At 42.0% G+C, this 13,872-nt stretch overlaps 1 protein-coding gene across 2 annotated transcripts in view; it reads left to right on the top strand.

Annotated features, from left to right (window-relative positions):
* Window positions 1–7,846: 7,846 nt before the first annotated feature.
* Window positions 7,847–13,872, top strand: part of rbm20 (RNA binding motif protein 20) — a 44,757-nt gene continuing 38,731 nt past the window's right edge. Inside the window, exon 1 of one of the 2 annotated variants that reach the window (XM_080860765.1) lies at window positions 7,847–8,139. In XM_080860765.1, the coding sequence (XP_080716891.1) occupies window positions 8,048–8,139 (92 nt within the window). In that variant the 5' untranslated portion in view covers window positions 7,847–8,047. Of the gene's footprint in view, window positions 8,140–11,194; window positions 11,297–13,872 lie in introns of those variants that run through there. The other variant, XM_080860766.1, reaches the window with a different exon arrangement.

Raw genomic sequence — 13,872 nt, 5'->3', positions numbered from 1 at the left:
GTTTAGCATTTAGACAGCTAGTTAGACACCATGTGTTCAGTACAGAGTGGCCCCTGATGAGTTATTTGGTTTCTTCCCTGTCTCCCATCGTGTCACCTACGAGCGACCCCGCTCTGAGTCACAGGATAGATCACAGCGAGGTGATGAGCTCACTGACTGGCCGCTTGGCTGGCGGGAGCCGCAACGATCCCCTTCTCTCTCCTAGTTCCAGTATTTTCAGCGGTGTGACATCACAATGGCAGCTCAGACTGGGCCCAGGTCGCATTCATTCCCCTCCTGAGAGGTGAGTCACTCTCCCTGTGACCGCCTCTCGTCATCTGCCCTCCTTTACCCGCCCCGCCTCGCCTCGCCCTCCTACCAGGCGCTCGTGTCAGCTGATCCACCTGGCTCCTCGTCCAAGAGCCTGAGCCTTCCTACAGCATGGTTCTGCCCCGGTCTAGTGCCCCCCTCCCCCACCTGCCAAATGTCAGCTCAGCTGACCCCCCCACCCCCCCCTCTGCAGACAGCCTGCTGATCCACCATCTAAAGTCTCTTCACCTGTCCCCTCTGGCTAGGCTCTCGTCTGGTCAGACGGCCATACCACCTCTGCCAGCTCATCTCATTTCTCCGATGACTCCCATTGATCACATACCTTGCCATATACATTTATGCATAAGTTACATATCTTATATTCTGATGTCATTCAAGTGGAACATCATTCATAGATTTATTCTGTAGTAAAATATTCTGCTGAGACTTCATTGATGAATAAAATTTAGTTACTGTCAGATTATATGGAATGTTTTTTTTTCTCTCTCTCTTATAGTCCAATCTGTTCGAGCCCCCTAAGGATCATTGTGTGTTATTTATTTGAGTTTAAAAAGTTAAATATATAGCTATCCTTTGCGTTCCCACGCAATAGCCTACTTTTTGCATTGCCTTGCAATCCCTCTAGTCTTGGTCTAGTGGTGTATTTGCCACTACATGGATCAGATCATAGAGTTGTACTTTGAACTTGACATTCAATATTTGTTTATAGTTTTACTGCTTAATGCAAGTAAAAAGCTTAAAAGAATGGCTATGTAATAAGTGAAAATAAACCCTCCTGTTACCTTCAAATATACTTACATCTTTTATGCTTTGGGTCAATTTGACCACAGCAATTTAAACCTCCAAAACATTATTCAAATATTACATTAACATTATTAATATTTTTCCAGAAGTTTATGTGTCAGGTACTTTAGGTTTGTTTGTTGACTACCTTAATAGCCCTTTAAATAAAACAATACACCTTATACATCCAGAATACAGACTATGGAGAAATATGCAGTATCTCACTGATTTACCTAAAATTGGAAAGAGATATCCTTCTGGTGTTTTATGGCTATCCTTCTGGTGTTTTATGGCTTCATATTATTAAGTACATATTGTTGTTATCTATAACATTTGGAAAAAAATATATATTTCTGTTATCAGGTATAGTAGCAATGTGATGAAGAGTTGGTATTTCTTATATAATTTATACAAATAAAACAGCCTGGACCCCAAACAACAAACGGCATGTGTACAGGACATTGAAAACATATCATTTTGTGTTTACCCAGTTGTCCCCATTAAATCAGGAAAAGTCATTAAATATTAAGCAAAAAAACAAAAATGTCAATCATTTATTTAGAGACGTTAAACATTGACTGGGGTCAAGTTGACCCCAAACATAATAGAAGGGTTAAACCTGAGGTACTAGAACCACAGACCTACATAGTGTGTGGACGGCTTGTTGAAACGCCAGGTGTGTTCATCTGTTTTTCACGTGACCAAATTCCAACAAAACTAATTTGAAGGTGATACAAAAATAAGTTGCTCATTAAAAAATATCAAGAAGTGGCACATTGTTGCGTTAACTGAATCTAGGTTATCAAATCATGAAGTTCTAGAATCTGTGATTTCACGTAACACTTGTAAAATGTAGTCAGTGAGTAAAATGTAGACTTGACTTAAACATGTATTACAAAACATTAATGAATTGTACCCTGACAGAAATTGTCAAAATACTTCCTGATCACACATAGTATTCTTGTTAAGAACACAGCCTAGCTCGGGCACGTGGTGCACTAAATGATTCTCGGGCATTTTTTTTAAATGGTTTATCATACAGTCAAAATTTATATTCAATTTATAGTTAATGTTTATATATATATAGTTAAATTAATACTGCACAATCCCAGTGGTGCACAAATACATAGTTTCTTTAATATCTCCTCTTAAGGCACCCCCTGGGGCACTGGTGGCTCAGCCGGTTATCAACAGTTAATACCAGACGTTAATCAGGCCTAGTGCTCCTCGATAAACCACGCATAAATCTGTCCGCCTCTTAACGTCGTTCCGCATACAAGTTAATTTGTCGTCCGACAGGTGCCGCCGGTGGCGTCCAATCCGCTGACACAGGGCCCCTCTGTCCTTGCCTCTGCTGTGGTGGTCTCTGTGTGTGTGTGTGCGTGTGTGTGTGTGTGTGTGTGTGTGTGTGTGTGAGTGTGTGAGTGTGTGTGTGTGTATGTGTGTGTGTGTGTGTGCGCACACGTGCTTCCTTGCTTTTTCCACCGGTCTCCTTCACTGTCTGACTCCCGGCCATGCTAGGCCATCCCAATAAACTTGTCATTTTCACGAGGAGCTGTCCATTTGGGGAACAGATGCTAACCCATCAAACTGCAGCGGGGGTCACCTTCCTGGGGTAGGCAGCAGGGAGAAGGGTGTGAGTGGGGTCGTTTGCATGCCTCAATCCGTACCGAATCCTGGCCATAAAGGGAAACAGCACGTAAACATGCTTAGAGGCATAACTACACGTTCTGTAAGTTATATAAGCTTTTCGGCTGGAATGGGAGTGAAAAGGGTGTTGTGGGAGCCCAACAAGTGGAACGTTGATGGACGTTGGTGAAGTAATAGATATCTAAAAGGTCCTAACATCTGGGGATGACGGTTGAAGTTGGTCTAACATTTTCTTCATTAACATGTGTTGGTATGAAACATCTGATCCAGTTAGCCGTATATAATATGAATGTAATAAGAGTGTAATACAAAAACACTGAACACATGGACCTTAAATGTCCATCACATGAAATGTCACATTCTGACAAAATTCCTTCTTCTGTGGTGATGGAACTCTATTCAAAGTCAAACGTCATAACGCTTTTGCACGCAGTGCTCAAGTGCCACCTTATTTGGCATAATCTTGGTCACATGTCACCAGCTCTGAGTAATATTATAGCTGTCAGAGGTCATTGTGCCCATTGGTTTCACATCACGTTCATCTTATGAGAAATACTCCAATGTGCAGCACTGCTTCCATACACTGAAACAGCTGTTGCTGGAGCATGCGGTCCAACTGTGCTAACAGATAAAATGCAATTTAACCAATATGCCACCATGTAATGACACTGTCTGAAGAGTTATCTTATGAATAAGACAGAATCATTTGGGGGAAAATATGACAGTCAGAAAAGAACAACATTAAAACAGGAATTATAAACTATTGATAAACTAAATGATTCCAACATTTTATGAAGCACTTATTCGGTTAGTTAACACATTTATTTAAACTATATACATTTAAAGATAAGTTCTTGTTCAGTACAATTAAATGACAATTTAAAACTAAACTACCTAACGAGCTAATACTTAAAACCCTGTAAATTAGCTTCTGTTAATTTAACAGAGAAAAAAAAAACAGAGTTCTTTAACACGTGATAAACATAAACACAGCATAAACCTGCATGTTTATTTTTCACTTCCAACACCCTATTAACATCTATTACGCATAGGTTTGGTTACGTTTGTAAAACTCCCAGTTAATTCCTCAGATGCCATCCTTGTCCTTATATATAACCGAATCCTCAGAGAAGGCATAATAGGGAATTCATTTGCATGCTATCACTGTGTAATTTTAGTTCTGACTTAACGCAACTGTCGGCCTTGTGAGAAGAAAAATAGAGAGGGGGGAGAGGAGGAGGAGGAGAAAAAAAAGGAATTTACAACCTGTTGTTGTGAGTGGCGACTCGATGGCCATTCCTTTTTTAAGCTCTCTTTATGGGGTCACACATGTTCCAAATCCCAGCTGAAGCATCGGCAGCCACGGGCGGTCGGCTCAGACCAGCGTCTCCGCTCCGCTCTTCCCGAATCACGACCAAGCCCCCCCCCCCAGGCCCCCGTCGTCAGGGTCACGGCTCCATCAACCCCCAAAGTCATGTCTTTGTCACCCCTCAGACCCCTCAACACCTCCAGATATCCACACACACAAACATCATGGGTGTCGTGGTCAGGGTCAAGGAACTGATGTCTTTGAGAAACGTTCACCTTATCGAGTAACAGCTTTGTCTTTTTTGTGTGTATGGTAGAGTCAACCCTTGATCGGTCTCTCCATACCGGTGTCCATGTTGTTTCCCCACCGGCCCCCAGAGGTTTGTCATTTCCTGGGTTGAAGCTCCCTAACCACACTATCAGACTACCGCAAAAGGACTTTAACGTGGAGGCAGTACAATTGGGCCTTGTTGCCATGAAATACATCTCTCTTATTCTGTTACTCACCCTTTCTAATTAATCACTCCATGACACTACCAGAATGACCTTAAAAATATATATTTTTGGACTTGAGTCAATTCTCCTGAATCAATGCTACCCTGTTTAAAAAAACAGGTTCTACGTAGCCATTTCAGTTCAATTTCACTTTTGATCTAAAATTACAAAATAGCTTTTTACTTTGCGTTTTATTCTTTTTTTTTGCCATGAATGCGTCACTCAACAAAGAAACCTTTTATAAGACAATAACCTTGGAACCAAGCAAATTCCTGTTAGGGGTTCTCCCATGGCGTCTGCCTTTATCAAACTGAGAATCGAGTCCTACTCTGGAGCCTGTAGTGTGTAATGGCAGACCTATCACATCACCACTAAGCTCACCTAACCAGCAAGGGGCACATTTACAGAGTCTACGCGCTACTACTGATGTCAGTATGCGGCAGCCTATCCCTTCCCTGACAAGCCACAGTTTTTTTCTATCCTACTTCTAATCTGAATGTAAATCAAGTGTTGTGTGTGGTGATTTCAGAGGAGACACCTTGCACTCCTCCGCACACTACTCATGTCGCACCTATCTATTTAACTTAGTTTCCTCTCAATATTACACCATCTATCTCTTCTGAACACTTAAAGATGTTATTGTCTGGTAAGGAAAAACAAACGAGTCTTGGCCCCAGCGCTCTACAGCGTGTTCAGTGTTCCCTCGGCGCTAAGCAGGGGTAGGTGAGTTACGGAGTGTCATAAAGTGGGCCTCTGCCGCCCCCTCTGGCTAGCAGCCAGCGTGCGCACTCTCACAGCTGACACGTCTCCCCAGGCTGCATAGCAACAGCCGGCCACAGGAGAGATATTCATACTCACAACAAAACTAGGTGGGTTTTCTAAATCATTATTCCTGGCCTGGTGAATGACTTAGCACATGCCTCCCTTCAAATCCTGCTTGGAGTACACACTCCCCCCCCCCCCCCCCCCCCCATCCCCTCATCAGCACTTGTGGGATGGCATTCCCAGCTGTTGTCGTTCTAGATGCATTTTCCCGAAAGAAAAAGGAGAATTGGCCCAAAGGGACTACCTCTTGGTTTTTCAGGGTTTTTGGAATCAGGTGCGACGTTAATATGAAGTGGAAAAGAGTCGCTGTGAGGGGCACGTGTCAAACACATTTTTCAGATGCTTCACCTAATGGGAGACATTTTGTTCTATTGTTAGAAGCTGTTAGAGTTCAGACACATTTAGTTGGAGTCGGAGTTGTGAGCACATTTTGTCAAACCATGGATGTGTTAAAATCTGATGAATGGATACAAATTCCGATTCTTCATGAATGAATTTCCATGTAGTTGACTTGTGTATAACACATAAACATGTGGTCATGTCTTTTTACTAAAGTAGGCAGACAAAAAAGAAAAACGTTTTGGTCAGTTGGTGTTTTGTCCATCCACATGATTTTAACTGCGCCTCCTTTTTATCATGAACCAAAAATACATAAAGATTATTGGGCTGGGGCTCACACACATCTTTTGGGGGGCGGGTTGGTGGTGACTGTGATGTCTGTACTTATGTGACTGAGCCAGTGGTGTATGTGAGGGGGGGGGGGCAGTTGTCAACAAGAAATCTGGTTTGGTAAACTTTGCCATTCGTCATCCACGCAGTTGATGGTGTAGATGTTGTGAATTGTGGCCCCTGTCTGGTAGCTGGAGAACTGGCAATGAGACCTGCTCCACTGCTTTGCATTTTGACAATTCATCCGGCTTGGCGACTGAGATAGATTTTCCGGAGCTATGCCACCCACTTTGCCATTGTAATACATCAACTAAGAGACATGCTGCTTAGTTCCCTGATTAAAATAGACAGCATCAGTTGCCCGGGTTAGACGGTGAGCTTCATGTTTAACCACGAGGCTGCGGGTCTCCTGCCATTCCGCTAACCATGAACAGGGAAAAACATTAAGGTGCTCATGTGACCTTATAACATCTGTCTATAATAGGTAGCAATTCAGACATTTAACCAATATTTCTGTCAATAGTAAATAATGATATTGCTACCTCACATACTAGTGATTCTAAAAACGATTTCAGACGGAAGTTTTTTCACCTTATGATTTTTCTTGGCTAGGGACCGTATGGGAAAGAACGTGGCCCAAACCGCACAGTGGATGTTTCTGTTCGGGGTTGGCTCAATAAAACTGCCAGCAGCGGGGATACGGAATATTTAAAATGTGCTGTGGTAAACATTTGGCGGTGCTTCAAAGCGGATCCACTGCCGATGGTTTTGCTGCTGTTTAAAAACAACACGGAGCGCCAGTTATAACACCACGAGATGGAGCAAGACGGCATTTTCGAGAATCACCTCCTCCTTTGTTTAACACTTTTTGGAGTAACTGAGCTCAACGTTGCTAGTCACTTAGCACTCTTCCACTGACGCGCACAAACCTACACACACACACATTTGCCTCTGTTCTTCTACAGTGATGATTTGCGGCCTAGAGTCCTGGCTTTTGGTTCACAGATGTGTCGTAACCCCAGACAAACAGCCACCCCAAAATGTGAATAATCTCACGCCGAGGACTCGGGCGCTCCACTGTTCCATCTGCCAAATTGAGTCAGCACCTAAGCAAGTGACAAATGACATTCTTTACACTCCGCTCCACTCTAGCCTTGGCCTGAAGATGAAGAAGCGACGAGAGTGACAAAAACAGAGAGAGAGAGAGAGAGACAGGGTACAGATTAATCAACAGACAGTGAGACATTGGAGAGAGGGAGAAGTAAGCAATGGTGAAAGTTGGGGAGAGCATGAAGAACTGATAAAGAGATAGATAGAGACGGGGGAGGGTAAGGTATTTAGTGGGGGTGGGGGTCACCCTTGCTTCTCCCCCCTGAACTTGCCCCCCATCCCTCCCTTGACTTTCCAAGTGGTCAAGTGTCTTTCAACTTGCTTCCTGTCATATCCTCCCAATCGTCCATACAGCCCTTTGCCCCTGTTTGCAGCCTGTTGAAAACTCCCCCCCCCCCACCCACCCCACCCCTTGCTCGAACAAGGGGGAGTGAGTGTGAGTGAGGGAGAGAGAGAGGGAGAGAGGGAGTGAGTGTGAGTGAGGGAGAAGGGGAGAGAGGGACAGGGAGGGAACCAAGTGGGGGGACAAATGCCATTGCTGCTGTCCATCACATAGGCCAGGAGCTGCCTCTGAGTTTAGCCTGTGAGCGCGTGGCCTTTACGGGGGAGGCTTAGCTGACTGAAAGAGAGAGAGAGAGAGAGAGAGAGAGAGAGAGAGAGAGAGAGAGAGAGAGAGAGAAGAGAAGGACAAACTTCAAAGATTCTTATTTCCTCTCCAGCTGGGTTTAGTGTAGTAGTGAGACTGGCCAGCTGCATTTCTTTTTAGTATTCAGACTTTTTATTTATTTTATTTTTTTAGGAGAGGGCTGGCTTGTGAAGCGGTCTGCCGTAGTGGTGGAAAAGACTCTTCTGCTGTAACGCAGTAGAGTTGGGATAACAAGGAGCTTTTGAAACCCATATGGAGAAAATGAGGAACGGACAGAATAACATGTCAGGAAAAGGCCATTCAGGATACACAGGAGCAAAGGGCTCCATAGACCGCTTCCAGAGGTAAGGCAAACGCTTCTTTGGAATCCTCAGAAAACTTCAGGAATTTAACACACATACCATGACTGTGCTACGCAATATATATGCGAGAAATTAATTAACTCCTGGTGGATATAGGCAGACGTGCATACACAGTATATCATGCTTAAACAGCAGGTTGCAACGCTAGGGGGTATTTGTGAACATATTTGAAGCGGCATGGATGAGCTAGCCTATTCCGTTGAAAAAAATTCCAAAAAATCCAGAGAGGGGAAAAAGATGAATGGATTTTCACAGTAGTCGTAGTGTTTCTGCCAGAAATGGATTTCACTGAGGCCCCAACTGACAATGCAGGATAGAAGTTGTCCACAAATGACTGACCGTGTCCTGGCTTGAGACTCATAAGCCTGTCTTCCCAGTTAATAGGTTAGGGCAGACCTGTGCCAAACAGCCCAAAGATTTGGTCTTTCACCAGTGTTGCTTGTGTATGTATTTTTCCCTGGATTTGCCTACTTAGTGAAGACTTCAGATTAAGCTACTAATAGTTTTTCCAGCATGGGAAATCATTTCACCTCACACTCTTCAAACTCTAGATTCTGGCTTTGTACTATACAATAGTTCCTGAATAAATAGGTACAAGTTGATTACACCATCTGTTATGTTAGATATTTAAATCATACCACACAATGTTTCATCACAAATGTTGGTATTGGAAAATGTTTTTTTATATTAATATATATACATAGTCTGCAAAATATTGACAAAATGGCATGTCAAAATTACCCAAGGTGCTGGATATAGTTATATATAATGTTAAAAATCAGACAGAATAAATGTATAATCTGCATTTATAGTTTTGAAAGCATTGCTTTTTAGCATTGAGTTCAATGCCTTCTATTTACTGGCGTTTCAGGCTAAATATTAGAAGGTCTGAAATACAAGTGTGTCATTAACTAATTCAATTAATTAAATTACCTCAATTATTCTGCTTGATAAATATTCTAAAGTAGCCTACTGTCAATCATAAAACAAAATACAGCTTAAAACCAAATTACAACACAAATGGCCTGCAATATCTAGGGTTGAGAAACATGGCGAAAAAAACTCCTGTGACAACAGCTATATTAAATTCAGTGCTACTGTTTGTAGGCAGAGAAAGATATTTTAAAGTTTGGGTTTAATAGTATATATTAGCTGTTGTGTTTATTGCTTAATTCTTCCCCTCCTAAATATACTCCACATCTTTCACTGATATTAACTACACTGAACTTAACTTAACTGTGATTGTCATTCTGAGGAAGAGAACCCATTTGAAGTGAACAGAAATGAGCACATTCGGCACTTACAATGTGTGTGTATCAGGTTGTAATTGCTCTGTCTAAAGAGACAATTCCAGTATTTTGCCATGTCAATGTTATATGATGTCAAAGCAAGACGTATAGTTGCTTTTCTGCTTGAGTGGTCAAATGTATGTGAAAAGAGTAAACCTTTGCCTGGTGCTTGTGCGAGAGAGTTTTCATGGTTGAACTGGCAATTTGTTAGCGTGGTCGAGCAGTGAAAGGTAAGAGGGAGTCCTTTTATGGACCTGCTTTCCTTCACTTCTATTTGAAAACCTAAACAACTTAGGCATTTGCCCCAGATGTTACCAACTTAAGCGTTTACCCCAGATGTTACCGCATAACCCTCTGATTTTTAGTCAGGAGATTTGAGTTCTCGGTTGTGGTTGTTTGTTAAACTGCAGCAAATTCATTTTTGAGATTTATTGTTGAGATTTACAGTGTGTGGCATTCTTGCAGATCATGCAAGTCAGGCTTTTGCACGTTAATCTTAACTGGTTTCAGTTTTTCAAAGGCATTGAAATTTATTTTGGAAACTTGTCACAAAGGATAATGTCAGGGAATAGTGTAATGAACGCTTGATAATTTAAAAATATTTGGCAGCTCGGAAAAATGTGGTTTGACAACTTGTTTTTTTTTTTTTTAAACAAATGTGTCTGTAAAAACTTATGTTTATGCTTAGAAATTATGGTATTGTTGACATTTTGTATTTGACACTCCTGGGCCAATACAGAGTGTAATTATCATTTACATCATGTCCGCAAAACATCAGACATTAGTTTCTACCTCAGCAACGTTATTTTTCACTGAAACACAGTTTAGAGTTTGTTTGAAGGATATCTAGGACTGGATGTCTACAATGTTATAGCAACAGAATTTTGATGTAACCTCCTGAGAATCAACCCATAGACTTGTGTCCTCTGTAGTTGACATTTGTTTTTCATGCATACCCTCTTTTTGAGCTACAGTATTCTGCTAATTTTTCTTGGTTCCCAGGAGGATATATAAAATGTTTTTTCTTTTTATTAGTTTGATTAAGCTTTTCAGTCTTATGTGTGTGTACACATACACACAGAAAAGTGGCTTGCATGGGAATCATGTATAAATTACTGAATGCTCTTAGCAATTTCACTGAATCAAAACTCAATGAATCAAAAGCAATTTCAACCACAATGTAACTAAGCTGAGGTGCTGCAAGTGCAGGTTCTGGTTCTGTATGATGAGTTGCTGAGAGACTTGTCCTTGGTCTGTCATGGAGCACTCCGTCTCCATTGTTGCGTGACTGATTTGTTTTAAACAGCCTGGAGGTCACAGGAATTAGCAGAGTATTGTAGGGATATTTTAAGGGTTTAGTTTTCTTCAAGTAATTTTTCCTCTTTCTCTCGCTCTCTCTCTCACACACACACACACACACACACACACACACACACAAACTACATCTTTCTCCACAACTCTCTTTTTTCTCTCTCTAACATCTCTCACTTGCCCTTTCCAGCTGCTCTCTCTATATCACCCTGGCAGTTTGTCACAAAAGGAGAAGTCCCTTCTGACCCTTATGGAGTGGAGTTGTGTGTGTGTGTGTGTGTGTGTGTGAGTTCCTTTCTCCTTACTGATTGGTGTGTGGTGGAGTGGGTGTGTGTGTGTGTGTGTGTGTGTGTGTGGGGGGGGGGGGGTGGGGGGGGGGGTGTTAGGTGTTGTTCAGGCACCGTCCTGGGTCAGCATATTTAAGCCTCTGCTCGCCTACCTCTCCCACCCTATCACTTCGTCAGGCCACACTCACGGTGCTGCTCCAGTCTACACCCGGCGGAGGCGCGTCTTTGACCCGACAAAATGCTGCAGCGAAGGTAAAATGTGGCACTCCGAGAGTTAGCGTGCTTTGCTGAGTTTACAGGCGCTTCTTGTTGGTGCCGTTTAGATACCAGGTCACACTGCGGGCCAATAAAGGTACCCAAGCACATAATCGTTAGATAGATACGTAGATAGATAGATGGATAGATAGATAGATGGACAGATAGATAGATGGATACTTTATTAATCCCGTTAAGGCTTTTAAAAACACTACATACGAGTGTTGGAGTGAGCTTTAACCATTTAGGGGTGACCTTGGAGCGTTTACATTTTTTCCATGGTTTGTTTTTTTCTGTGTGAGTTGCCTCTCCTTTTAAATGACTTGTGAGGAATGCCTATATTGGCATTACACTGTGGGGTTTTGGAAATTTGCATAAAAAGAATGGATTTGAAATGACTTTCATAAATAGTATATCTTATGTCCACTGGATTTATATTAATATTAAGTAAATATATTAGATACACATTGTTATGTCCAAATTAGGCATACATTGGATTTAATATTATTAAATATATTTTACACAAGGTGGCAGTCATTATGTGGCTACCATCAGAACTATAAGACAGTCTTGCCATTTCATTTGATTGAAGGAGACGGACAAATGGGATGATTCAAAGGACATCCTGTAATGGTGTGAAACCTCCAAAGATCTGATCCACTTTTTATTTGGTTGTAGTGTGCAGATTTTTTAATTGCTCTGTAATAACGCATCTGACCTCAACATGTTTGCGTTTTTTTCTCAGTGTTCCAGTTTCATCGTCTCTATTTTAATCGTGTTGATTTTGCCAATAGTCAAGGGGAAGATCCAAGCTGCAGCAGTGGGTCCCATCTCACATTAGGTGTCCGTACAGCAAACTAATTAAACTGACTGATAATTTGATGTACTTCCCATGAAAGAACATTTTACCAACCCTAAGATGACTTACCATAATTACACCTCTAAATGGCAGGTACAAATATACATTGTATTTATCAATTAATCAATTACTGAGTACATAAGTTGGGCCGAGCTTAATTCTGATGCTTTGATGTTGTAGTCCATTTGGCCCTTTGTATAAAAGCTTTCAACAGAAGAGGGTGAACACCATATAACACCACCTGACTGTGTTGTGTGTGTGTGTGTGTGAGAATGTGTTTGTTCAGGCCGGTGTGTGTCTTCTCGCACTGTAAAGTCCCTGACGGCGTGAAAATGGGCATGCAGAGAGGCCCTTTCACCAAGATTGATTTGTGGTGAGCTGTTGTCCAACAGCCTGCCTGTGCATAAATCAGCATGGTCATACACTTTTAACTGAGCTGGGGGGAGAGGTTGGGGGGAGGGGGGGCGTCTTGCGTACCTGGTTTGGTTGTTTCCCAAAGAGTGGCTCTCTTGTTTACATTCATGCTGTGGTAAACTGCTTTACAGGACAATGGTGAGCATTACAAACTCAACATAATAAAATACGAAACAAGAAAATGAACTACTGTCAGAAGCACACCAACAACATATACCTGACACATAACTAAAGCTAAAAGTACCTACAGCTCAGGCTCATCACCGCAATCCTATTCGCAGTTTTACTGATTCAAACCCCCCCTTTGATACATGTGCATGGGCTGTGATTAGGATGGGGCATCAAGCATGTTCTCATTGCTATGGTGACATGTTGAAGCAACTGGGCCAGTCTTTGTGTTACATGACTGGCAGGTCTGTGGCTTATAAGCACAGAACTCAGCATGGAACCGTTCTCACAGAGGCTAGGGTTCTATGCTTAATGGCATTCTGAGGGGCAATATCACTCTTTCACAGTCCAACTTGTCACGCTTGACTGAGTTTATAAGCTTATTTGGATTTCTGTGTAAATTCTTGTCAAATGAATCTGTAATTCTATCTTCAGTCCTCACTCCTTCAGATTGAATTATTCTGTTGTCCGTTGGTTGTTGTTAATGAAAGTTTACGGATCAAGTGTTTTTTTCTCAAAGATGTTGCTTCGTGAGGTTGTGGCACTGGGACACAAATTTAATATTTTCTTGGTGTTGAAGAACAGCAGGTGTTCCTCATATTCTCCCATACCGACTAACTGTTGGCTAAATAACCAGACGTTACAGTACAGTATCTTCTTAGTCTCATGCTGAATTCACAGGGGTATAGTTTTTACTGTCTAGGTTAATTCCATAACCCCCCAGTTGAAAGATCTCCTGCCATGTGAGTTTGAAAGCAGAACCTCAGGTTTTATTCCCTTCCTCCGTTCATCCTTACGGAATGTTTGGCACAGGCACTAAAGGGTTAACCCAGAGAAATATATGGAACTTATCATATGGGTTACGCCCAACAGAACACCGGCGCCATGCAAAGTCAGGTAGATGTGGAAGATTGGCCTGGATTTGACTGGAAACAGTACTTATAGTCTCAAGGTTCAAAGGTATCTAAATATCCCACTTTTTGCCCTACTGCGTCATACATTGCCAGCACTTTGTTCACACTCGACCTCTGCAAAGCTGTTGTCTTACATGTCATTAAATCATGATGAAAGAGGTGTAAAGTTGGGGCGCTTTGCTGGTCGTGAAACAAATATGCAACTGTGTCTGGCATGA

Source organism: Sprattus sprattus (assembly GCF_963457725.1).
Source record: "Sprattus sprattus genome assembly, chromosome: 1".
NCBI classification, from domain to species: Eukaryota; Metazoa; Chordata; class Actinopteri; order Clupeiformes; family Clupeidae; genus Sprattus; species Sprattus sprattus.
The sequence above is the reverse complement of the archived record's forward strand: the minus strand, read 5'-3'. Positions and strand labels throughout refer to the sequence as shown.